At 49.2% G+C, this 26,371-nt stretch overlaps 1 protein-coding gene across 2 annotated transcripts in view; it reads left to right on the forward strand.

The window, feature by feature from the left end:
- The first annotated feature begins 17,631 nt into the window (after positions 1-17,631).
- Parvb (parvin, beta) overlaps positions 17,632-26,371 on the forward strand; it is an 87,071-nt gene continuing 78,331 nt past the window's right edge. The window contains exon 1 of one of the 2 annotated variants that reach the window (XR_015624265.1): positions 17,632-17,782. Coding sequence is in view for 1 of the 2 variants with exons in the window: in NM_001134780.1 (NP_001128252.1) it covers positions 17,668-17,782 (115 nt within the window). In the remaining variant the exon portion in view is untranslated. 2 annotated transcript variants of the gene reach the window in all.

Below are 26,371 nucleotides of genomic sequence, written 5' to 3' on the forward strand. Positions count from 1 at the left end.
CTGTGATCTCAGCACTCAGGAACCTGAGAAGGAGGATCACCATGAGTTCAAGTACAACTTGAGCTAAGACTTCATCTCAAAAACATACTAAAATAGTTGTACTAAATTGTTTCGGGATGTTGGTAAGTCTGGATGTGTTTAGGATAGATGCAGTTTTTGTGAATGTACAATGTAGCCAAGGATGACCTTGATCCAGTCCTCCTGCATTCCCCTCCCAAGTACACCATGTTGGATTTATGCACCGCTGGGGATTGAACCCAGAGTTTCGTGCCTATTGGGCGGGCACTCAACAACTGAGGCATGTCCCTAACAGCTCCTGGGTATTGTCACCGCCACAGGCCGAACGCTGGGAGGTGGAGCCTGAGGGTGTGTTGGTTAGCTGTGTCCTGAGTTCCAGCGCTGGGACATGGGCGTCTGCCTACTCTGATTAAGGTCTTTGTAAGTGGTAACTGGGGGCTAGTTTTCTGTTTCCTTACAAGATTTATTTATGTACATGGGTATTTTTGCCTTCATGTATCTGTGTGTGCCACATGGGTACCTTGTGCCTGTGGAGGTCAGAAAGAAGGTGTTGGATGCCCCAGAATTGGAGTTACAAATGATTGAAGTCCACCCTGTGGATGCTGGGAAGTGAACCCAGGTTCTCTGACCAAGCAGCCAGTGTGCTTAACTACTGCAGCCCTTGGGGCTATTCTTAGCTTTACAGAATCAACACAAGCTGGACAGTGGGGTGGTGCACAGCAGGCAGAGGCCAGCCTGGTCTACAGAACCAGTTCCAGGACAGCCAGGGCTACACACAGAAACCCCATCTTGAAAAAACAGAACATACAACAAAAATAATATATGTATTTTAAGAGTTAAGTCTCCTCTGAAGTCTTTGAAAACAGGATGTGCCTGGGACCTCAGTTCCATGGAGTCTGCTGCCCCCCTCCACCCCCATGGTCGCATGCTGATCAGCTCCTGTCCTCCCTGTGGCCTTCTGTTTATATCTTTGCTAATGACTTTGTGTCTTGGGGAACAGCTTACACACACGAGTGTGTACACACACACACACACACACACACACACACACACACACACAAACATTTCAATGGTTGGAAATGTCAGTTTGCAGTTTCCCATTGATGATTGGAATCCACTTAGGACCTGGTGTGTTCAGAATGCAAATTGGGAGCTGCAGAAACTGACATGGATTTGCAGACCCAGTGACCTTTGAGAACCTAGGGAAGGCACTTGAGAAAGTCTGGTTTTAATCAGGACTGGGCTGCCCCCGGGAGCTGCCTCTGGTTCATTAATGAAAGCAGTCTGGCTGTCTCCAGTGTGGCCCGCCCTGTTTGATCTTCAGGCTTCCCTGCAGGCTGCTCTTGGGTGAAGGAGGTGGGGCAAAGTGGAAGCCAGAAGGCCAGGGTAGAGGTGAATTCTGTCCCTTTTCAGAGGGGTATGGTGGGCAGACCAGAGCCAGCTGCCAGGGATTCTCAAAAGGCTTTAGGGAGCTTGGGTAGAAAGCTAAGGAAGGCAGGCAAGTCCTGAGAAGGCCTTGGCCCAGATTCTTTGCAGCTTAATGCCTCATTTCTCCTCAGCATGCGGAGAGATGTAGGCAGGGAGAGAGTTTGAGATGTGTTTAATTAACCTCTGCTCCACTCTGTAAGGGATCAGTCTGGGAGCCAACTTGCCTGCTCTACAAGGGCACCAAAGTCCTTGCCTGGAGCGTGTTGACTCAGTCATCTGTGCATCCTGAGCAAGGCTGTTTGTCCTGAACCTTGTCTTGATACTAAGGGAAGAGGCCGTGGTGCGGGTGCCCATCCCCTAGTGTCTGAGCCAAGACTACTCAGGAGCTGCCAGCCTTGACCCTTCACTTTCTGTCCCGAACTTGCCTCCATTCTGATCTCCATGGAAAGCCCCTCTGACGCTCTGGTCTCCCAAGCACAGTTCTGGGCATTGCCGTGGTCATTGGGGCACAAGGTTCCTGAGTGATCCCAGTCTTTCAATGCTGACATGTCACAATTACCCAGAATAAAAAGATGACATTAATCCCATCGCTGATTGTGTCATAAAACTCCTTGGAGACTGGGAGACTGCCAGTGTCTGTGAGATATAAATGCCCCAACCCAATTTTTCTTGAAAGCTCACATTTCTGTTGGCACCAAATGCAGTCATTTGCTTTCCTTGATGCTCATTGATTAAAGCTCCTATTTTCAAGGAAATGACTGCCAGGTCCCCAGGTCCCTGAAACCCCAGTGCCAGGTGCCAGCAGGGCACCCTGACACCAAGGCCCTGGCAAGAAGGCAAGGGTTCAGCTCCCCTAAACACAGGTGTGAGAGAACAGGCTTAGGACCCTGGGGTGGGGTGAGGTGAGGGTGGGATGAGGCTGTTCTGTCCTATGTGCATTCCGAATGCAGGAGGATTTGAGCAGAGGGTCTCTTCTATTGAGCGAGTCACAAATGCCAGTGACTTGCCCCAGGGCAGCCCCTGAAACCAGTAACACCTGGGAAGTATCCCGGAAGTCTCCACCTCGTGGGCCCCCTGAAATAATTGTTTTGTGTTTTGTATTTGAGAAAGAATCTCACCATGAAGACCAGGCGAGACCTGATTCTCCCAGGCCGAGCTCCAAGGCTTGCAGGGGTCTTGTTATCGAGCCTCCTTTTCCAGCCAAGTGTGGTGGTACACACCTTTCATCCCAGCATTCAGTAGGCATAGGTCTAGAGAGGCAGGGTTAAGGTCTACATAGTGAAACCCTGTCTCCAAAAAAAGCAAAGAAACAACCCCTCTTTTTCTGGCTTGTAGGAGGCCTTACATTTGATTCCCGGCACTACAACAGAGCAAAAGCCTTTTATCAGCTAGTGTTGCTTCTCTCTTTACCTCCCAGTCCTGTGAAATGGGGAGTGGGGGTAGGTACCTTTATAGCAGGAAATGATTGCAGGGTAGGCAGGAGGCAGGGTACCCAGTGGGAACCTAGAAGCTCCGGGGCTGATTGGTGAGGCCCATGGTATAGACAGGAGGCCTCAGGCATCTGGTGGGACTGAGGGGGGGTAGAAGATGTGAGAAAGGAACTGGCTTCCCCCATTCTGATGAGCCCCAACGTTCAATGTTAAAAGCTGACGTTCCACTTTGAGTTAAAGGTTGTCATGTCACCTCTCCAGGGCAGATTTTGGTTTGAGGAACCATGGGAGGCTGTCTCAAACCCAGCTTTCCGGGGGGTGGGGATGGGGAGCTGTGCTGGATAGATGGATGCTCTGCCCCGGAGAGGAGTGGGGCTCATGGTAATCACTGGCAACTTGTCTCAGTGCCAGAGTGTGGCTTCAAATGTGGCACTTTCCCTGACACGTAAATTGCAGGATTCCCCGAACAAATCATTAGATAACTTTTAAGAACAAAGAGGGAGCGGGCAGAAGGAGATGCACCATCCTCGTGCTAGGAGATAAACAGCAATCGTTGTTGAAAAGGAAGTACATTCGATAAATTTGACCCACTGAGAAAATTACAGCCTCTTCCCCCACGCCCTGCTTCGATCCAGCAGTCCCTAATGGAGGAAGCCTTCCTGTGTCTGTCTTGGTGGAGATGGGCTGGTCAATTAGAGTAGTGTGCCTCGCCTAGTGAAGATAATAACAGGCCTAGACCCATCCATCACCGTGGACAGGAATGTGACCTCCCTCTATTGAGTCAGGGCCCCCGAAAGCAATCTCTACGGCTCATTATCATAGCCAGAAATTACTGCTCCGAACCTCATTTCCCTGAAATACCAAGCCAGCAGAGCGACCGTTGGACATATTAGAACACAGTGTAGTGACCCTGCGGCCTTGAGTCTGGACGTGGGCTTGAAAACAGATGCGTTGCCTGACTCCGAAAAGGTGAAGCCAAACTTGGCAGGGTTTGGCATGACACCCGCCTGGTTGGGTGGGCCGACTGCCACCTGATATTAAAGCAGAAACATTAACCCACTGCTTTAGGCAGCCACACTAGAGCTGTGTCATCTCAAATTCGACCCTTCCTGTGAATTTCCACAGTCCCCAACCAGGGCCCTCAGTGTTTCCTGTCTGTCTGCAAAAGCTCCCTTACAGCTCCTCTGGGGCAGGAAGTAGAAGCCCCGTGGAAGGGGATGATCAGGTGCGTGGGCACCAGAGCTACTGAACTTGGGCGTCTTTTGTTAACATTTCTATTCTACACAGACCAGACACTGGCCTGTAGGATGTGCTTGTGGCTTCCTCCCTAATTCCAGAGCAGAGGGGCCTCCCTCCAGTAGCACAAAGGGCCGCGTGCATATCTTTTCTTTCCCCAGTGCCCCTCTCTGCAGTCATTCTCAATGAGGCTATTAGGGTGTGGCCTAGGGATACAGTGTTTTCCTGGCACAAACAAGCCCTGCATCCAAGCACCAGCTCTGTATATTTATCCCGAGAACGTTGGCATTACCCAAAGAGCACGATTTATTCCAATCTCCTTAGAGTTTTTGTTGTTATTGTTCTCTCTCTCTCTCTCTCTCTCTCTCTCTCTCTCTCTCTCTCTTTCTCTCTCTGTATGTATGTCTGTGTGTGTGTCTGTGTGTGTATCTGTGTGTGTGTTTGTGTTTGTGTGTATGTGTGTCTGTGTGTATTTGTGTTTGTGTGTGTGTATGTGTGTCTCTGTGTGTGTTTATGTTTGTGTTTGTATGTGTGTGTATGTGTGTGTCTGTGTCTGTGTCTGTGTGTGTGTTTGTGTGTGTGTTTGTGTTTGTGTCTGTGTGTGTGTCTGTGTGTGTGCGTCTGTGTGTGTTTGTGTATGTGTGTGTGTGTCTGTGTGCGCGTCTATGTGTGTTGGAGACAGGGTCTCAGGCTAGTCTGCAACTCACTATATAGCAGAGGATGGCCTTATGTTCTGACCCTTCAGCCTCCCCTCCAGAGTGCTAGGGCTACAGGTGTGCACCACCATACCTGGTTTATGAGCTGGACATCAAACCTGTGCATGCTGCAAACCCTACCAACTGAGCAGTGATCATCTCCAGCCTTCCTTAATGAAGACACTGAAGATACTGTCCTAGAGATTTCCCTACCGAACTGTCACCACCTATGTGAAGGGACTGATAGGCAGGAACTCCCAACTAACTGTCCCAGGGGCTTCAGTTAAGCATGGCAAGATCTACTGACACTCCAGCTACAACTGCCATCCATCCATCTTTCTGTTATCCATCCATCCATCTATCCATCCATCCATCTGTCCACTCATATACCCACCCATCCATCATTCATCCACCCACCAATCCATCATCCACCCATCCATCCATCAGTCCATCCATCCATCTACCCATCCATTCATCATCCCTCTATCTGTTCATTCATCCATCCATCCATCCACCCACCCATCCATCATCCATCTGTCTGTCCATCCATCTATCCACCTGTCCATCCATTTTTCTACCCATCTATCCATCTGTCCATCTATCCATTCATCCATCTGTCCATTCATCAATCCACCTTTCTGTCCATCCATTCATCCATCCATCCATTCACCCGTCCATCCATCCATCCATCCATCCATCCATCCATCCATCCATCCATCATCTATTGGTCATCTGTCTGTTCATCCATCCATTCATTAGTCTATTCATCATCTATTGGTCATCTGTCCATCCATCCATCTACTCAGCCATCATTCATTCATTCACCCATTCATTCATCTGTCCATCCATCCATCTTTCCATCACTTGTCCATCTATCCATCTATCCATCCACCCACCCATCCATCCACCCATCATCCACCTGCTTGTCCATCTATCCATCCATCTGTCCATCCATCCATCTATCCATCTATCCATCCATCCATTCATTCATCTGTCTATCCATCCACCCATCTGTCCATCTATCCATCCATCTGTCCACCCACTTACCCATCCATCCGTCTATCATCCATCAGTCCATTCATCATCTATTGGTCATCTGTCATCCATCTATCTTTTAATCCATCATCCACTCATCATAAAGTAGCATTTGTTCATCCATCTGTCCATCTGTCATCCATCCATTCTTCATCAATTCATCATCCATTCACCATTCCTTTACTCATCCATCACCAATTCATCATCCATCCATTTGTCTTGACCTAGTTCTCCACCTCATCTCAATGATCCTGGACTTCTGCAGCCCACCTTGACATTGTGACCCCACAGCAGCTCTGAGCACAGCCACCTCTGGGTTGTAAGTATCTTACCTGCCTGATTCAGGACTCTGCATTAGTAGCTGCTCTCCCACCAGGAGGACATCTTTAACCCTTTGTTGTCATTCTGTCACATGTGTGCATTACCATGTAACGTGTAATATGTGCTCTGCCAGCATTACTAGTTGAGACTTGGCCAATGGCCAGCTGTCAAGGGAACTTGGGACTAGTTGGTAAATTGCTACTGCTGTAGCTGTGCGATTTATTGTTATTTAATAAAACCTGAAGTATAGAAAGATATTTATCTGTTTCTGACATCTAGGATTTATAGGCTGTGCTACCAAGACTGGATTTAAAAAGATGCTTTTGATCTGAGGATGTTTGAACCGGAGTCCTGAATGATGACTGTGCTGTCTTCCTTCCTCCCTAGCTCTTTGCTTACACCCTGGTGAGTACTTCTTAGAGTTCACCCAGTAGCCTTCCATTTGGGGTCTTAAATACTGGCTCACCCTTTTTAGAACTTTTTATGTGTCCGTATGTGTGTGCAGGTGCCTTCAGGGAGCCAGGAAGGAGAGTCAGATACCCCAGAGCTGCATTTACAGATAGTTGTGAACCACCTGACATGGGGCTAGGTTCAGAATGCAGGTCCTCTGGAAGAACAGCGAGGGCTCTTAACCATTTAACCATCTCTCCAGTCCTCACCTGCAGAACCTCACACTCACTGGACAATAGCCCCAAACACCCCCACTTGCTACTTCCCTTTCCTGTCATAGTAAAGTAGCAATTTGTCTTTCTATGACAACCTTTTTGTTCTTGTTTTTAAAAAACTGAGCCCCGCTCAGTAGTTAGGAGCACTGGCTAAGAGTTTGGTAGCTACACCCTTAAACCCAGTACTTGAGAGGTAGAGGCAGGCAGATCTCAAGTTCGAGGCCAAACTGGTCTACCAATTGAGTTCCAGGACAATCAGGGCTATGCAGAGAAATCCCGTCTTGACATACCTCCTCCACTAGCTCCCCCCAACACCCCTGCACACCCCCACCAGTGGACCTCAGTTTGATTCCCAGCACCCACATGGCAGCTTAAAACCATCTGTAACTCCAGTCTCTGGGGAGCTGATGCCCTCTTCTGGCCCCAGAGAGCAATGCAGGCACATACTACACAGACATTTAGGCACTCACACACATAAAAAAAATTTTAAATCTAAAAACATAAGAACAAACAAACTAAAACCAAACTGATCCCAAGTCACACAGCATGGGTGTCACAGCTAGTTTGTCCCTCTTTGGGCTGGGATGTTTGAGTTAGCTGTCCCTCAGGCAGTTTTATGATCTGTCAGGTGTACCTGCGTCCCTACTTGAGTGAGCCATAAAGCTCTGAGCGGAAGTCTTTCCTTGGCGTTCTTCCTCTAGGTCATAGAGAGCTAGACCTCTGTGTCATGAGGTGGTTTGGGCTGTGGCACACTTTGGTCATCTTCAGCCACACAGTTGGGAACCATACTGCTGAGATTTGCATGGTCTCCTTCCCTAAAGCTGCTCTGTCCACTGTTTCTTGAAGGAAACACTAATCTTCATATGTCAAACGCTAGATAATAAATATTCAAAAACCACTGATGTTTGAATAGTCTTTCTAAACCTTGCATTTTACTGATTGCTAGTACTAATATTGATAGTACTGGGAAAATTCCTGGCACCGAGTTGAGCTATGCCACACACTTGTGATTCAAGAGTGTCACCCGCTCACAGCTGCTCGGCAATTGGCCTCTACCAATGGTCTGCTGTGGCGTGTCTGTGTGTGTATGTGTGTTCATGAATGTGTGTGTGTGTTTATACTGTGTTTGTGTGTGTGTGTCGTGTTTGTGTGTGTCCATGTGTATGTGTCTGTGTGTGTCTGTATGTGTATGTGTTTGTGTGTGTGTATGTATGTTTATGTGTTTGTATGTATGTCTGTGTGTGTCCGAGTGTGTCTCTCTCTGTGTGTGTCTGTATGTATGTTGTGTGAGTGCGTATGAGTATTTGTGTGTCTGTGTATGAGTGTGTGTGTGTCTGTGTGTGCCTGTGTGTTGTGTTTGTATGTGTGTGTCTGTGTGTGTCTATATGTGTATGTGTTTGTGTGTGTGTCTGTGTGTGTATGTATGTTTATGTGTTTGTATGTATGTCTGTGTGTGTCTGAGTGTGTCTCTCTCTGTGTGTGTCTGTATGTATGTTGTGTGAGTGTGTATGAGTATGTGTGTGTCTGTGTATGAGTGTGTGTGTGTCTGTATGTGCCTGTGTGTTGTGTTTGTATGTGTGTGTCTGTGTGTGTGTTGTGTGTGTATGTGTCAGTGTGTCTGTGTGTCCATGTGTGTCTGTGTGTGTCTGTGTTGTGTGTGTATGTGTGTGTCTGTGTGTACCTGTGTGTGTCTGTGTTGTGTGTGTCTGTGTGTGTCTGTGTTGTGGGTGTACGTGTGTTGTGTGTGTATGTGTGTGTTGTGTGTGTGTGTGTGTGTGTGTCTGTGTGTGTCTGGGGAGGAAACGCTGACACTGGGGATGAAGCCCAATCCCTTCAGTCAGGCTGCGCTTTTAGCCATGGTTGTGCTGTGCTTGTCTGGGTATTCATTTTCCCAATCAAGACGCATTCTAATTGGTTTTGAAATCAGGCCTGTTTACTCTTCATAAATGTGTTTCTTAGAGTTCTTTTTTGCATCACCAGATGAAAAGGGCTCAAACCAGCTGTGTCACCTAGACAAACCATTTCAAGGTTAAGGATAGTGCTTTCAGACCCAGGGGGAGCTTAGCATGCAGAGTGCCCTGGACTAAACCCCTAGCAGTCCCTCCAGAATTCAGGCTTCCATCAAAATACACATTTGTGTTTAAAACTTGTTGTTACAAGCCAGAGAGATGGCTCAGTGGTTAAGGGCACTGGCTGCTCTGTCAGAGGACCCAGGCATGATCTGCAGCACCCACATGGCGGCTCACAACCATCTGTAACTCTTCTTTCCAGGAGTTGAGTGCCCTCTTCTGACCTCTGAGGACATCAAGCATACATGTAGTACACAGACATACATGCATACAAAATGCCCTTACACATAAATAAATATTTTAAAAAATTATTATTGGGGGTGCACACGTGTCAGTCAGTCTGTAGAGGTCAAAGGGAACTTTTCAGGGTTCTGGAGGTCAGTCTAACCTGCTGGGCCATCTGGCAACCACACACACACACACACACACACACACACACACACACACACACACAAGCACACCTATCTCGAATGTCTCTGTGAAATTCACAAACACATAGGTTCTTCCCTCCCTTTCTCCTTTTCTCCCTCCCTCCCCTTCCCTCTCCCTATATCTGTGAGTGAGGCTGTCTGTCTGTCTACAGGGTCTCATTCTGTAGCACCAAATGGCCTGGAGCCTTCAGTGATTCTCCTGCCTCAGATTGCTGTTGTGCAGGTGTGACCTACCATCCTTGGATCCCCCATGGCAGGTCCTGTTGGACCTGTTGGAGTTGGTCACTGCTGGAGACACATGTCAAGCTTGCAGGACACATTCACCGAGCCTCAGGGCTGGCTAGACCATCGATCTGCTTGGCTGTCCACTGCCTCCAGGTGTTCGACAACAGACTGCCACATCCTGTGGATGGAGCAGCTCCAGGTCCTCAGCCTGTTCAGTGAGGGACAGCCACTATTGGACTACCCAGCCTATGCCATGTAAGCCAATCTAGTGTCTCCCCTTTTGATGTGTATCTATGCTGCTGGTTCTGGCACCTGTGGAGAACCTGAGCTAACGCACCAGACAAGGGCTCGGCCATTGAGCCACACCACAGCCCCTGCACTGAATCTTGGAGAGCCTCCTTCTCACCTCCATGAGGCAGACCAGGAAATGAGGCTATCTTGGGGGTTATCTTTCCTCAGTGCCATCCTGCAGGTTAGCATTCCTCTTTCTTTTTGTTTGTTTGTTTGTTTGTTTGTTTTTGAGACATTTTCTCTGTATAGCCCTGGCTGTCCTGTAACTAGCTCTGTAGACCAGGCTAGCCTTGAACTCACAGAGATCCACCACCTTCTGCCTTTTCGAGTGCTAGGATTTAATGTGTGCCACCACTGCTCACGTGTTCCTATTTCTAACCTCTGGGACAAACACATGGAAAGCTTATGAGGCACAGGAAGGAAGCTCAGATGACCTCCATGAAGAGAAACTTCATGAGTAGTTTCTCTGTACCCAGCCCTGTGTATGGCCATCTGTGTAGATGGCCACGTGGCTTTGCTTGGGCCTCCCATTTATCACTGTGAAGATAAATGCTGTACCAGGCTGCCCTCATAGGCCCTGCTCTAGACCACACTTGCCTCCAGTGGTGGTTTCCTAGGTGCTTTGGTTGCCCGACCTTCAGCAGTCCAGAGCAAGCTTACACCCCAAAGCTCAGCACCCCTCAATTCTCTCCACAACCATTCATCATCCCTCCTTCCACCAAAACACTGTTCTCAAGATCGGTGGGAGGGGAGAGCAGAGCCTCTCATTTTGCAGGCAAGTGATATGTATGTAGCAGGAGAAGGGCAAACAAATTCAGATACCTACGTGAGAGTATTTATCGGGCAGGGCAAAAGCACTTGTCTTTTTCACTTTCTTTATTGGTGGAGGGGGTTCTGAGAGTCAGGGAGGCACAATTAAAGGAGCCTGCTTGTAGATCCTTTAAAAGCCAGGGGAGAGTCTCTTCAGGGATTGCCACAGAAGACCATGTGCCAAGTTAGTCACTCATTGCTCACCTATAAAATATTCAAAAAAGCATGAAGTGTATTCGCGGCTTCAATTGCCTGGTTTGCAAGAGGAAAATGCAGAGGGCTTTGCTGCTAAATGCAAATGTGGGCTGTCTCTGATGCTTCTAGAGTCGTTTCGATGAGAGGCTGTTGGTCTCTACCGCTCGCTCCTGAGAAGTCCCCCCACGGCTCGCTCATGGTGGGAGAGTGCTGAGGCAGTTTGAAGATCCCAGGCTGTCTTGGTTATCTTCTCATGCACTTAGCCTTTCCAGTGAAAAATCACAGACGGCTCTCCTGCCAAATCGCTAAATTAGCAAACAGATTAAATAACATGGCTCGGAACGCCAAGTTTAGAGGTTCTGATTACAGGAGGCTCCGGAATGCCACCCCGAGGTGCAGAGAGGTTGCTTCCACGGTGTAATCTGGGGAGTCAAGCATTTTCCTCATCAGCAAATCCATTGGCTCTGCCTGTCCCCTCTCGACACACTTCACATGCTGCCAGAATTGCTTGGAGGCTTGGAGGTAAGCAATGTGAACATCTCAGGGTGTCAGATTTCCACCACTAGAGGTTCCTTCCCTCTCCCCAAACCTTTAAAAGCTGTTTGTATAAAATGCATATATTTTTGGAACATTTTAGTCACAGGAAACAGAAACACGATGAACTTCGAAGGTGTGGTGGGGTGCGATGGTTTGGATGTGCAGTCTTCCCACATTAATGGTGATCCTTAAGCCCCCTCCCATGGGCCTAGAGAGAGATGGCTCAGTGGTTAAGAGCACTGACTGCTCTTCCAGAGGTCCTGAGTTCAATTCCCAGCCACCACATGGTGGCTCACAACCATCTGTAGTGGGATCTGATGCCCTCTTCTGGTGTGACTGAAAACAGCTACAGTGTACTTATATATAATAAATGAATAAATCTTAAAAAAAAAAAAAGGAAAGAAGAAAAAAAGACATGCCAACAGTGGGACATACCTGGGTGACTTCTCCCTTGTGTGTATACACCTGTGAGATTCTCTCCTGGGCCAAGCTAGGGAATGTGTGTCCAGCAGAGCTCACTGGCGCTCCCACCCGCACCCCACCCTCACCGCCGTGCCCTGTCACCACCTTAGTGGAGAATGGAGACAACCTGCTTTTACTTGCTAGTGAGGTGTTCATGCAGGCAGAGCTCTTTTGTATGCACTTAGCTTCTTGTTGTCTATCAGGATACAAATGTGGCCTGATGTAAGAAGTATGGCTCCACCACTGTGGACTCTAACCCTCTGGAACCAGAAGCCCAGATAAACTCTTTTCTAAGTTGCTTTGGTCATGCTGTTTTTTTTTACAGCAACAGAAAAGCAGCTAATATATCCTGTCACTGAGCCCCGGCCCCAGCCCAGTCTTGGCATATTGTTCAGTGATATAGCACGGTGTGCAAACATTGGCTGGCTGCCCATCCCCCCTGACCTCCAATCGCTATGTGTTCTGCTTATGCTGAAGTTTGGGGCTGGGTGAGAGGTGCTAGTGTTCGAAACATCCTGGGATTCCTTTTCTTATAGCCAAGCTCTCTTCTGACTCCAGAGAGAGCACTCCAGACCGTGGGCCATCTGTGTGTATTGCTCTGCGACTCTGGGTTTATGGGGAAGGTATCAGGAAGGTAGGTGGCTGAGGTTTGGTAGAGACCACACAGTGTGGAGCCCAGCGCGGGGCCACTGTGCAGTCAGAGCTCCGAAAGTGTGTGTTCCTGTCCTTCGCTCCACTTATGGATAGGGACCCGGCATCTCTGGAAACCACAGATCAAAAGCCAGTCAAGTGGATTCTATGACAGGAGCAGCTGTGCCTAACCCGATTTTCCTAATTATCCTCTAAATGGGGTGCATCCTCGGAGCCACGAGGGCTGTGCGTGCTGCATACTAAGAAGCCGAAGATCGTGTCTGCGGAGATGGGAGCGAGGTCCTTATTTCTGCTTCCCTTTAGGTCCTCTCTTTAGGCAAGATTAGTGTTTATGTTGGCTGAAGTCTGGCATTTTGGAAAGTCTTCCTTGGACCACACCACACAGATAGACAAACCAGCCAGGAGGGAGAGCTTGAGGGTCAAGAGGGGGAAGTTAGGCCAACACTTTTCCTTTCTCTCTATAAAGAAAATGCAGATTAAACTCTAGCCATCAAAGTGTGCATGAGTGTGTGTGTGTGTGTGTGTGCACTTGTGTGTGGAACATGTGTGTGTGTGTGTGTGCACTTGTGTGTGGAACATGTGTGTGTGTGTGTGTGTGTGTGCATGTACATGTGGAGGCCAGAGAACCTCAGGTACCATTCCTCAGGGCCCCATCCATCTTTTAAAACATTTAATTTTTTTTCTTACACACACACACACACACACACACATCGCCTTAAGAGATTATAAGCTGCCTTGTGGATGCTGGGAACCAACTTAGATCTTCTGCAAGGTGCTCTTTTTTGGTAATGTTGTTGTTTTTGTTTTTGTTTTGTGTTTTGAGACAGGGTTTCTCTGTTTAGCCCCGTCTGTCCTTGAACTCATAGAGATCCATCTGCCTCTGCCTTCCACATGCTGGGATGAAAGGGATACAGCAAGTGCTCTTAACCACTGCACTGTCTCTGTAGCCCATCCATCTGTCTATTTTGTTTGTTAAAGGAGGGTCTCCCACTGGCACGAGGGCTTGCTGATTCCTCTAGACAGGCTGGGCAGTGAGCCTGTGGGGCTGAAGTGTCTTTGCCTCCTCAGGGCTGGGATTACAAATGTGCACCTCCACACACAGCTTTGGATACGGATGTGGCGGGTGGGGGAGTTGAACTCAGGTCCTCATGTTCCTGTAGCAAGCCATCTCCTCAGCCTCCAAGACTGATTTCTAATGCTGTCAGTGGCATTTATGGGCTGAAAATCCATTTTTAACCACTGCAGGACTCTCAAATCATCTTCCAAACTGCACTGACTAGAACACCACCTTATCCTGTGCAAGCGGTGCATGAAGAATTGGGTGAGCGCACAGCTCTCAGCCTGAGACCAGGAAAGGCGTCCCTCACCAGGGAAGGATACTACAAACTTCACCAAGAAGCAGGTATTACAGACTTGCCTTTAACATTGGATTCTGGTTTCTGCAACTCAGATGCAACTCAAACTCTGGTTTCTACTGTCCTGTATAGCATGTGTCAGTTTTCCTGACAACAAATATCCCCTGTCTGTGGCTTCTCTTCTTGAAAAACAGGGGCCCCTGTCAGGAGCTCAGAGTCTGAAGCTCCTTTGTGATGTATGGCATTTTAAAAATCAGGAGTAGGGTTGGAGAGATGGCTCAGCTGCTGAGAGTGCATACTGCTTCTCTTAGTTACTTTTCTATTGCTAGAACAAAACACTACGACCAAGGCAACATATTTATTTATTTATTATTTATTATTTATTTATTTATTTATCTATATTTTATGTGCATTGGTGTTTTGCCTGCATGTATGTCTGTGTGAGGGTGTTGGGGTCCCCTAGAACTGGAGTTACAGACAGCTGTGAGCTATCATGTGGATGCTGGGAATTGAACCTGGGTCCTCTGGAAGAGCAGCCAATGCACTTAACTGCTGAGCCATTTCTGACTAAGGCAACTTATAAAAGAAAACATAATTTAGGGCTTATAGTTCAGAGGAGCATGGCAGCATACAGACAGGCATGATGTCCAGGCATCTGATTTGCAAGCATGAGACAGACACAGGGAGAGACAGAGACAGAGAGAAAGACAGAGAGACAGAGAGAGACAGAGAGAGAGAGAAATAGGAGGAGGAGGAGAAGAGGAAGAGGAGAAGGAGGAGAGGAAGACAACTAAGTGTAATGACATGGGAGTTCAAAGTCAGATTCTAGTGATACACTTCTTTTAACAAGGCCACACCTCCTCATCCTTCCCAAACAGTTCCAACTGAGGTCCAAGCATTCAAATATGTGAGTCCCGTGGGGGCCATTTTTATTTGAACCACCACGCTGTTGTTGTAGAGACCTGAGTTTGGTTCCCAGTACTCACACCAGCGATAACTCCAGCTACGGGGAATCCATACTCCTGGGTTCTGAGGCACCTGAGCACATGTGTACAAGCCTACACAGACACTCACACATAGATGTAATTAAGAGTAAAATAAATCTTTTTTAAAGGCAGGATTTGATTTGCCTCTACAGTATTCAGAGTAGAAACTAACAAAGGAATTTGAGACTTCTGTGTGCTTGCTGATCTCGGATAAAATAGTCACATGAATTTCTGAGTCAATACCTCCCCACCCCCGCCCTGTGCCCACGGCCCCACAGGTGCCCAGGACAGCATCTGATGCCTGAGTTCAGTACCTCGGCTTTACCCTACCAGGATCAAGACAGCTCTCTTCCATTTTCTTTCTGGTTCCCAGTTCCTTCTCCTTCGTTCCGTCCTGGTCAGTGATCCTCCATTTAGAGTTCTGGGGCCTCCCAAAACAGCATGCATGTCTTGTGGGAGCTGCTCTAGTGGATTCCTAGAAGCCATGGGAGCTGGGGATACATGGCGGCTTGCTTCCAGCTCTCAGTCCCAAAGTCTCTGTCCTGATCATATGTGTCTCCATCTCACAGGTAACTCCATTTTGATCATTCAGTGTTCTCCCAGCTTGTTAGCAACATCCAAATTCTATCTTGAGTTGGAGAAGCTTTCAAGACCTTCCTGTCCCTAACCCTGACATACATTCTGTGGGGATTTGCCAGTATTCTCTGAAGTTCCCTTCTCCCTGTCCCCCTTCCCTCTGACATGCCCTTGTCATCTATGTTAGCTGCTTTCCCTGTTACAAATGCACCTTAAGGAAGGATTCATTTTGGCTTGCAATTTGAGGGTGCAAATCGGATTGGGGAAGGCATGGGTCTACTCAGGTCACTTTCTCCTCTCTCTCTCTCTCTCTCTCTCTCTCTCTCTCTCTCTCTCTCTCTCTCTCTGTGTGTGTGTGTGTGTGTGTGTGTGTGTGTGTGTGTGTGTGTGTGTGAAATTTACTGGAGTGGCTTGCAGGCTGTGGTCCAGCTAGTCCAACAATGGCTGTCTACCAAGTGCAAGAATCCAGCACTTGTTCAGTCCCTGAGGCTGGATGTCTCAGTTGCTTTTCAATATAGACCGGAATCTGGAAGAAGTGGGCTTTGCCATCGAGAGCCAGGGCAAGCAGGCAAAGAGCAAAAACTTCCTTCTCCGTCCATTGTATAGGCTGCCAGCAGAAGGTCTGGTCCAGATTAAAGGTGGATCTTCCCACCACAAAAGATCTGGATTTAGGATGGGGGTTGTCCCTCCTCAGATGATTTAATTCCTCACAGGTGTTCCCAGCGGCCAGCTAGGTTTTAGTTATTAACTCTAGATGTAGTCAGATTAACAACCGAGAATAGCCATCACACCTTTTTATTCACTTTGGAGCCTGGCTCCTGGGGTGCTGCTGCCCACCATCGAGACAGGGTGTTGTCTGTCCCTCCCTCCTCAACCTAAAAGAGATAGATCATCCTCTGGGCACACCCAGAGCTCTGTTTCCAAGGTGATGGGAGTTCTCATCAGGTTGACAATCAAATTAACCATCGCGTGGGGTGCAGGAGTTTGCATTTCTGAGATTTCCGGCATCCTGGGGTCTCCGGCTCCCCCATGGTTAAGAGGGAAGGCAACCTTAGCACTGAGGAGTAGGCCAGGGAAAGCCTGTGCTGCCAGGAGGAGGGTGGCTTCGTAGAGATAAGGGAAGCCAGGAACTGGGCCAGGGTGTGAGTTTTCTTCCTATCCTACTGGAGGGAGGTGACTCTTTTATCTTGGTCTGTGGAAACTGTTCCTCCCTCACAACTCTCTCTTCCCTATTTCTTCCTAAACCTTGGCCCTCTCCGACCCTTCTTCTCCTCCTGGGATCCCCACTGGCCCCAACCCACCCTTGGGCACCCCATTCTCCAGGACAAATTCCAAGGTGAGACCAGGGGCATCTCAGCTGATGGGCCAGCTTGGCTACATCCTTTCGGCCAACGTAAAGTGAATATTTCCTGCGTTGAACCGAAATCGCTCAGCAGAGGGAGTGAGGCTCTGAGCCAGTACAAAGGGAGAAGGAAGAAACACTCGCCCTCCGCGCCTTCCCCCCGCCCCCGCCCCCACCCTGACTCCCCATGATTAGGTGCTGCATACAGCTTTACCCTCGCCCGGGCCCTGATAGCTCCTATCTCTGTTGAGCCATGCATCCACCCTTCGCCTGGAGCCACAGGCCATTTGGCTTTTCCTCTGCCTACACCTCAGTTCTCATACTGCCTCTACCCCGCAGCGTCTCTAGAAACCCAATTACTTCGCACCTAGTAAACCCCCCTGTCTGGTCCCACCCTTGTTCAGCACCTACTGTTCCCAAATCAGCAGCAATCAATTTTGTGCAACACAAAGCTGACCATCATGACTGTGAGTCTGGCGTCCTTCCCTGGGCCTGTGCTCTTCCTCCAGGTACCTATACTGTCCCTCCCTGATTCTTCCAGCCCTTGGCTCCCATGGAAGCCTTTGGCTGAGTTTGCCTTGTATGAAGCTATTGTCCTGCAAAGGCACCCACTACACCCCCCAAGCATCGACTCAAGGGATGCCCTAGTCCTGCGCCAAGATCCTGGCAGAGACTCAACATCAGACCGTACATGTTTGAGGGACTAATTGATTCTGGGCTTCCAGCACGGTGAGGCCGCACAAAAGGGGGCCGGTCGTGCCTGGCACTACGCGCAGGGTCCCGCTGTTTGGCCGGCGGGGAGCTCAGCTGCAGCACCGGGACCTCGGGGTCAGTAGGCAGGGGCGGGGAAGCCGCGGCCGCGCCCTCCTGGCCACTCCCCGGCCGGCGGTGGGTGGTGCGCACTCGCTTATGTCCTCCGCGCTACCACGATCGCCCACCCCGCGGGCCCCCAAGATGAAGAAGGACGAGTCTTTCTTGGGCAAGTTGGGCGGCACACTGGCAAGGAAGAAGAAGACCAGGGAGGGTGAGTGTGGTCCCCGCGTCCCTTTGGCGCCAGCGGGGTGCCAGCGGTGTCCCCCATGCGTCCGCTCTCAGCCCGCCTCGGCGGCGCCAATGAGCCCTCCCGTCGCGTTCAGGCTGAGCGACCTTTGGGGCAGGCCGGTCCCTGTCCCTACGACCTTTGCGGTACTGGCCCGGTGCCCAGGACTTGCGTCCTGCTCTGGACACAGGCCTAGCAAGCTACGGTTCCTGTGCCCATCCTTGTCGTGTGACACTCTCGTCACAGTGATTGGACACATGCTGGTTGAGAGGAAGGGCTGCTGACTGCGTGATGTCTGCAAGCATGGCTCGGTCCCTAAGCTGCGAGTCAGCGAAAGGGCCCAGAACACATAGTCCAGGAGCCAGGGAAGCCTGGAGCCAGTGCCACAGGGGGTTGGGATGGGGGAGGGGCGTGGGGGGAGGTCATGTCCCCTGTTCTGGAAAGTAATTTAAAGACGATTTTTACTTGTTAAACTTTTAAAAAACAAAACTGCAAGGGATGTAACTTCTGCGCCCTGGCCAGTGCCCTAAGGTACTGCAGTTCCCGGCCCTCCCCCTCCTTGCCGAAACACTCCTGAAGTTTCTATTGTTTTTGACCTGCAGGCTCTTGCCCTTGGGCTGAGATTCCCGGCGTTCACCAGGAATGGGAGGGGCTTGCTGAGACGGGACAGGTAGAAAGCAGCTTCAAAGACTGACTTCCTGGGGATCACCTGCTAGGGACCACCTAGTTAGGGCGCGCTGAGGGTCTCCTCCAGCCACTGGAGCCAGACTAACTCCTGGAAAGCCTGCCTGGGCCTCCAGAGACAATCCCTGCCTAGGAGGTGACTGATAATCATCCCGTGGCCCCGAAGGACCGGGTGGGCCGGGTGAGGTGGGGTGGGGAGATATGTTTACTCTTAAAAGAGCTTCCAGGCCCTAAATTAGGGGCAGACTCACTCTGGCCGTTCAAAGTATCTTGAAAGGCAGGGCATGTAGGGAAGTGCAGAGCTTGTCTGGAAGTTTGGTACAACCTACACTTTGATAGAACCCGTGAAGATACTGTGACCCCCACACCCTGCCCGGACTTGTCTTCCCAGGCCTTCAACCCCAGAATGCCCCTTTACCAAACTAGATTGTCCAGTTCCTTGCGGGCAGGCGGGCCTGGTCTTCTTCCCTAGGGTTTATCCTATGGCTTATTTCTAAGCAAATGGGCTCCTGCCTTCTCGAGTCTTCCACTGCAGACCCTTCAGGTTGGCCTGCGTCTCCATCAGGTCGCCTAAATGAGACTTACGTCATTGTCTCCCTTGGTCACCCACTGCTGTCTTTGGTTTCTCAGTGTCAACATTGTGATCCTGCCTAGAAATCCATTTTCTTCTTCTCACGAGTGAGGACAGTGGCTGACCCGAGTTCTTTCCATCACCCTGTTTGGTTTTTGTTTTTGAGCTGGTGTTTTGCTGTGTCACCAAGTCCCGGACTCAGTCCTGGATTCAACTGATCCTCCTGCCTCAGCCTTGCCTGTATCAGGAACTGCAGGTGTGTGCCACCCTTTTGTGGCCCACCATCTATGTGAATCTGATGTCCTTCAGATACCAAGGCCTTTGGGAAGTAGAAGAGAGGCTCAATCTTCCAGGGCCCTGGAATGTAAGCCTATGGCAGTCCCATGATCCTAAGCAGTAACTGTCAGAGGGCCAGGGAATGGGAGCGGCAATGTTGGGGATAAAACCAAAGAAAGAAAATCTTGTATAGAAAAGCGTGTGTAAGAGCATGGATGGTTACAGATGCTGTAACACACAGCACAGGGCTGTGCACACACAGGTACAGGGCGGAAGTCAGTTTCTTACTACTGTCTATGTTTTTATGTATCTATCATCTATGTATCTATCTATGTATCTACCACCTGTGTATCTATCATCTATGCATCTATGTGTCTACCATCTATCATTTATGTATCTATAATCGATGTCTCTATGTATCTAGTACATACGTATGTATGTATGTATGTATGTATGTATCTATCTATCTATCTATCTATCTATCTATCTATCTATCTATCTATCTCATCTATCTTTCTAAATAGATACCAACCAGACTGGCTTGGCACTTAAGAGACCTGCCTGGGCTTGCCTTCAGCGTGCTGGTATTAGCACTGCATTTTCTTGTATTTTTTGAGGCAAAGTCACTCACTCACTGAACCTGGGGCTCTTTGACTGGGATTAGCAAGCCCTGGGGTCCTCTGTCTTCACCTCCACTGACTTGAGATTCCAGGAGAGCAACACCTGGCTTTTAAAAATCACCAGTGCTGGGGACGGAACTCTGGTCCTCACAAACCCTTTGCCAACTGAGCTGCCTTCCGCACCCCTGCTACAGTTTTCCCAAAGTGGTGCTTACACGATTGGAACACAAGGGCCGCACCAGTGAGGTAATGGGGCTGGCCTGAGTTTCCAATTGTAAGTGCTTCTCTGCTTTGCTTTTGTGAGATCTTGTGTGTCCAGAAGGAGGGAGGGCCTGACCTAGTTTAAATGCATCTGCAACCCAGCAACACCTTCTCCTGCCTGCTGCTTCTGGTATTGCCATTCCATGAGTTAGCTTGGCCCTCTGCCTTGGTTCTCAAGGTTGGAGTACCTGTCACCCCTATAACCAGAAAGCCACAAATCCTAATTGGTCTCTGAGGCAGGCATGGAGGGAAGGCTTAGCCTTGGAAGGGCTGAGTAGCTTCCTTGTGGTCCTCTGGGGAGTGGAGAAGGAATGGAGGGGCTAATGTGAATACTGTGTAATGAGGTCTTGAATAATTGAGCTCTGAGAGCTGCCAATAGTTCTGCAGACCTGTTTGTTGCCTTGGCAACTGGCCCTCCTGACTGCTCTTGGCCTTGACTTTGGGCCATGGGAGCTTATGGACCGATGCCTACTAGGGAATGACCAGTGGGAGGGCACAGGGCTTCCCAGCCTGCCAGTCAGACCACTTAGTTGATTTCCTCCTTTGTTAGAAAGTCCAGGGCGGACTCTGGACATTTCCTGAGTTGAGGACATTGGAAGGGGTGAAGGGATGAATGGCCGGTGAAATTCATGGTTTGGGGTCGTATGGGCATTCGACCCCACCCTGCCTTACAGAGTGGCAGAGAGGGGAGGAACCCACTGGGACAAATGCTTTGTCCTATTCCAGGAGGTGTGGGTAAGATAAGGGGCGAGCTAGGATACCCAGCACAGGAAGTGTCTAAGAATGAACAGGGCGTGATTCAGCCCAGACATTTCGGTGTCATGGGGTGGCCCAGTCAGAAAAGGGAAGTGTGACTAACTCTGCTTGTCGGAAAACGGAAGGGAACGCCTACAACACTCAGGCCTCCCTATGGGGAGTCTGAGTTGGAGTCCTGAGAGATCAGGAGCCAATTTAACCTCTGGAGGTCAGGGTGTATGTGTGTGTATTAGGGTATGCTAGGTGCTAAGGAAAGATGCCCCATATGGGATCTGTTCTATCAATTGTGTCTGTCTGTATCTTGTCTATCTATCATCTATCTACTCTATCATCTATCTACCTGTCTATTATCTATCTATCTATCTATCTATCTATCTATCTATCATCTATCTATCATGTCTATTTGTCTAATCTATCTATCATCTACCTATCATCTATCTATCTATCATCTATCAATCATCTATCTGTCTGTCTGTCTAATCTATCTATCTATCTATCCATTTATCATTTATCTATCTGTCTATCATCTATCAATAATCTGTCTGTCTAATCTATCTATCTATCCATTTATCATCTATCTATCTGTCTATCATCTATCAATAATCTGTCTGTCTTATCTATCTATCTATCTATCATCTATCTATCTGTCTATCATCTATCAATAATCTGTCTGTCTAATCTATCTATCCATCCATCCATCCATCCATCCATCCATCCATCCATCCATCTGCCATCTATCTGTCTACCATCTATCTGTCTAATCTACATATGTACCCTACCTATCTATTTATCGGCATGTACTTTTGTTTCCCAGTATAATGGAGTGAAGACTGAAGATGCCCCCTCTACCTCAATTCTTCCAGGCAGTGTGGAACTTCATTTCAGTTCTAAACTAGCTTGAGAGGTTTTCATCTCAAAGCCCATAGTTGACAGTAGGGCTATTCTCACAGTAGGGCTGCTCTCACAGTGTATAAGGAAAGATCCCTGCCACTGCACTGCCTGTCTTGCCCTCCCTTCCCCAAGGTCCCAAAACTCTTGGATTTAAAAAAAAAAGATTTATTTACTAATTTATTTATATGAGTACACTGTAGCTGTCTTCAGACACACCAGGAGAGGGCACCAGATCTCATTACAGTGGTTGGGAGCCACCATGTGGTGCTGAGAATTGAACTCAGGACTTCTGGAAGAGCAGTCTCTTCAGCCCTGGATTTGTTTTTTTTTTTTTTTTTTTTTTTGAGACAGGGTTTCACTGTGTAGCATTGGCCATCCTAGAACTCTGTGGATCAGGCTGGCCTCAAACTCATGGAGATCCGACTGCCTCCACCTCCTGAGTGCTGGGTCTCCCCCACCCCCTACCCCCACCCCCGTGCCTGGCAACTCTTGGATTTTTTTTTTTTTTAATTTTTAACCATCTCACAGTTTTGCCTTTTTTAGAGTCATGAACTGGAATCTTAGTGCTTGACTCGAGGCTTTTCATACTGACTGCCTTCACTCACTGCCCAGCTAAGTTTCCTCCCCGTGTCTATGGGCCACTATGCCTGGCTAAGAGTCCAACCTGAGGACTGGTGTATGCTAGCTGAGCACGCTACCCATTGGGCTATACCCCCAGCCCCAAACATCTGAAATTTACTCATGCTGTGAAAGAAGAAAACATAATGCAACCAACTTGTCGGATGTCCTAGGGGTGTCCTAGTAGATAGGAAAGGGGGAGGGGAAGCCAGTGTCCCCCTAGGGGAAGTGATGATCCTAGATCTGAGGGCATCAGGAAACAGGTAGCAGACAGCGGGTTGGGGACTGGGGACCACAGGAGCCAATCTGGCTCAGGTCTCCTACTCAGGACAGCAAGGTCTGGTTGGGGAAGGGGTGAGTAGATGTGGGGACTCACACACCCTACATCTTGGGGGTACACAGCTAGATTTGAGGGGCTGAGGTTCCGGCTGGAGCTAACGACCTGTTGTAGTATTGTACTGTGATAAAACCTTGACCAAAACCAACTCGAGACCAAAACCAACTCGAGGGAAGATTTTATTTGGTTTACACTTTGTGGTGGTTTGACTATGCTTGACCATGGGAAGTGGCACTGTCAGGGGTGGCCTTGCTGGAATAGGTGAGGCCTTGTTGGAGGACATGCGTCACTGTGGAGGTGGGCTTTGAGGGTTCCTAGTGCTCAAGCACAGCTCAGTGTGGAAGAGACCCTCCTCATGGCTGCCTACAAGAGTCCCTTGTTGCAGCAGCCTTTGGATCAGAATGGAGAACTCTTGGCTCTTCCAGTACCATGTCTGCCTGGAAGTTGCCCTGCTTCGCACCACAGTGATGATGGACTGAACCTCTGAGGCTATAGAGGTTTGCATTATGCTACATGTTTGCTTTTGTAAGAGTTGGTCATGGTGATTCTTCAGAGCAATGGAAACCCTAACGAAGACACCCTTCCAGGTCACAATCCACCATTGACTGAGGAGGGAGCCACAGAGGAAGGCGGCTTATAATCAGCTAGCTCATAGAGCCCTGGGCCGCCTGTCACAGTGGCTTGAGCCCTCCTGCATCAATCAACAGTCCAGACCTCTCACAGACAGCGCCACAGGTCAATCTGATCGAGGCAGTTCTTCAATTAAGGCTCTCTCTTCCCAAGAGCATCAAGGCTGACAGAGAAACCTAACCAGGGCATGTCTTAAGCTGAGAATAAAAGACGACTGTGATTAGGCAGAGGAGGAGGAGAGTGCCCAGAGAAGACCCCTCAACAAGGCCCTTTTAGGAAAGTGCAGGGGGTGCCTTGGGTCTGGGCTGTGGTTTGGCGTGGGGGAAAACGGTCAGCCACAGAGGGAGATCCTGGGGGTGCAGCAAGAATGACCTATTTGGGGGTGACATCCATTAGAGGCCTTGAAGGTCATGGTTGGGAGGCTGACTGATGTGGATGGAGGAGTCAGTTTCAGCACGGTAGGTTCAGTAGGGTGGGGAGAGAGGAGGGAGCAGGTGGATGTCAGCTCTGAGGAATGGGGGCATTGCGTTGGGGTTTCTAGAATGTTCTGGTGGAAAGAGGAACAGGGAACTTTGAGGCTCTACAGACCTAGTCAACAAGGAGAATCTGCTCCACAGAGCCTTTCTCCAAACCCACACCTGAGTACTGGGGATGGAGTCAGGGCTGTGTCAGGCTAAGCCCTTGCAGTACCACAGAGCTGAGGCCCAGCCCCTTTCTTCCCTTATGATCATCAAGGAGGCCATCCTACTGAGGAGACCACTCTTGGTTCATGAAGGAAGGTCCAGTTAGGTGGACCGGGCTCTCACGCCTGTGTCCTCAGGCACTCTGGCCATCCCTTTTCTGAGCTGAGGTCCCCAGGACACAGCCAGCTGTCTGTCACCTGTTTTCCTGACGCTGTCAGGTCCAGGAGCACTGCTCCCCCTGGGGCTTGGGCATCTCCAGAGAGAACATGAAGGGTCTTTCATGGGGGCTGTGTATGGCTTCATTAAGTTTCTTGTCATCATTTTTCTGACCATAACGTCAAACCTAGGCATTCCTTCAAATGTCCTGGTGCGTTCTATGGTCCCCAGGGAGCATCTTGATTTGTAATGGCTGCTTTTCTTGGCAGTCTCCTGAGATTTCAAGAAACCAGGCTTCAGCAGAGAAAAAGGTGCATCTTGGCCCTGAGAACTTCACCTCTTTCAATCTCTGCTTCTCCGAGCCTTTTCTTCTATCGCAATGCCAAGATTCTGCTGCCTGCCGGTCATAGCTTTCCCAGAAAGATCCAGTCAACCAGCCATCCAACCCAGTGATCCTGAGAGGCACCCTGCCTTGAATTCCCATCTCATCTCACTGGAATTAGTATTTACTGAACACTCCGGAGCGGCTCACCGGGTTGCTCTCCTCAGAATAATTAACGGGTGTTTAGACAGTGTAATGGGCCAACACCTGCCGCGCTGGTTCTAAAGTGCTCCTCTGATTGATTCCGCCCCGCCGTGGCTGGCCCAGGTCAACTCCGTGTACCTAGCTATTTTCTTCTTGGCAAATACATGATTCATCACAGGAAAGGAAAAAAAAAAAAAAAAGAGCCTGCCCTCACTTGAAGAAAACGTTTTCTTCTCTTTGCATTGGCTGCGTGTTTCACTTTTTAGGAAAGTAAACGCCTAATGAGTGCGTTTGGGCTGGAAAACATCCCAGTCTTATGAAGTGGAATATAAACTCAGCTTGGCTTAATGGTGTTAATCTTGTCTATGCAAATGGCTGTTGGGGTAAGAGAGTGCAGACATGAGCAATCCATCGCAGGCGTCTGCATCATTAATTCTTAGTAACACATATTCAAAAGAGAGAAGTAAACACAGGCTGAGCGAGAGTTTGCATCTAGAGCATGTACCGTCAGCCGTGCGCCACCAGCCCTGGCCGAGCATGACTGTGTCAAGGATACCCACACACACTCCATGCTGTGGGATCTCGCCCTCCTTCTTACCGGGTGGAGGGCGGGGCGGCCAGGCCAATGGAGGTAGATGGATTCTGCTGAGTTGGTTCTAGTCTGTAGAGATGTAGCTGACTGGGCATCAAGGGTATCACTGTGGGGGTACACAGCCTGGCTGCGTAGATCCGAGGCTTCATCTCTACCAGACTCTGTGTCTGCCGTCCTGAACATAGCAGCTACTTCCTTAGGAATGGAGGAAGGAGCCAAAAGCCTTGTCAGCAGGGGTGGCTGCTAAGAAGTGTTATTTACCGAAGAATGCCGATAAGTGGTGGTATAGCAAGGGGTCAAGTGGATTTCTGCTTGGGAGCAAGCTTGGCTAGATAACAGAATTCTGAGGGTGTGCTGGAGCCCTCCAGAAAAGGGTGCTGGAAACCCAGGGCCTCCCCACCTGTGTGAGTGGGATTGTTGGGACAGAAACCTTCCTGGGCTCGGATCTTTTCAGTAGCCCTGGCTGCACTGTCCTTCAGAGCTCCACCCCACTGCAGGTGACTGGATGCTGGTGACAGAGTTGTGCCCGGACCCTAACTCTATGCTAATTGCATTCCTGTTGCTCTGGTGACCACCCTGGCAAACATAATACAAGCATCCATTCTAGGTCACAGTTAAGTTACAGCCTTCATGGTTGGGAGTCAAGGCAGGGACTTGAAGCAGCTAGGCACAGCAGTTATGCTCTGAGAGGGAATGGCAGCAGGCTTAGTCCTCAGCTTTCTCTTGTTAAGAGCCCCCACCAGGGAGTGATGGCACTGCCCACTTTCAGGCTGGGTGTTTCCACATCATTTAAGGCAACCAAGACAATCCCCTACAGCAATGGTTCTCCACCTTCCTCATGCTGCAACCCTTTAACACAGCTCCTCGTGCTATGGTGACCGCCAACCATAAAATTATTTTCGTTGCTACTTCATAACTCTACTTTTGCTACTGTTATGAACCAGGATGTAAATGTCTGTACTTTCCCAACGGT

The sequence above is a fragment of the Rattus norvegicus genome, chromosome 7 (genome assembly GCF_021556685.1).
Source record: "Rattus norvegicus strain SHRSP/BbbUtx chromosome 7, alternate assembly SHRSP_T2T, whole genome shotgun sequence".
Lineage (NCBI taxonomy): Eukaryota > Metazoa > Chordata > Mammalia > Rodentia > Muridae > Rattus > Rattus norvegicus.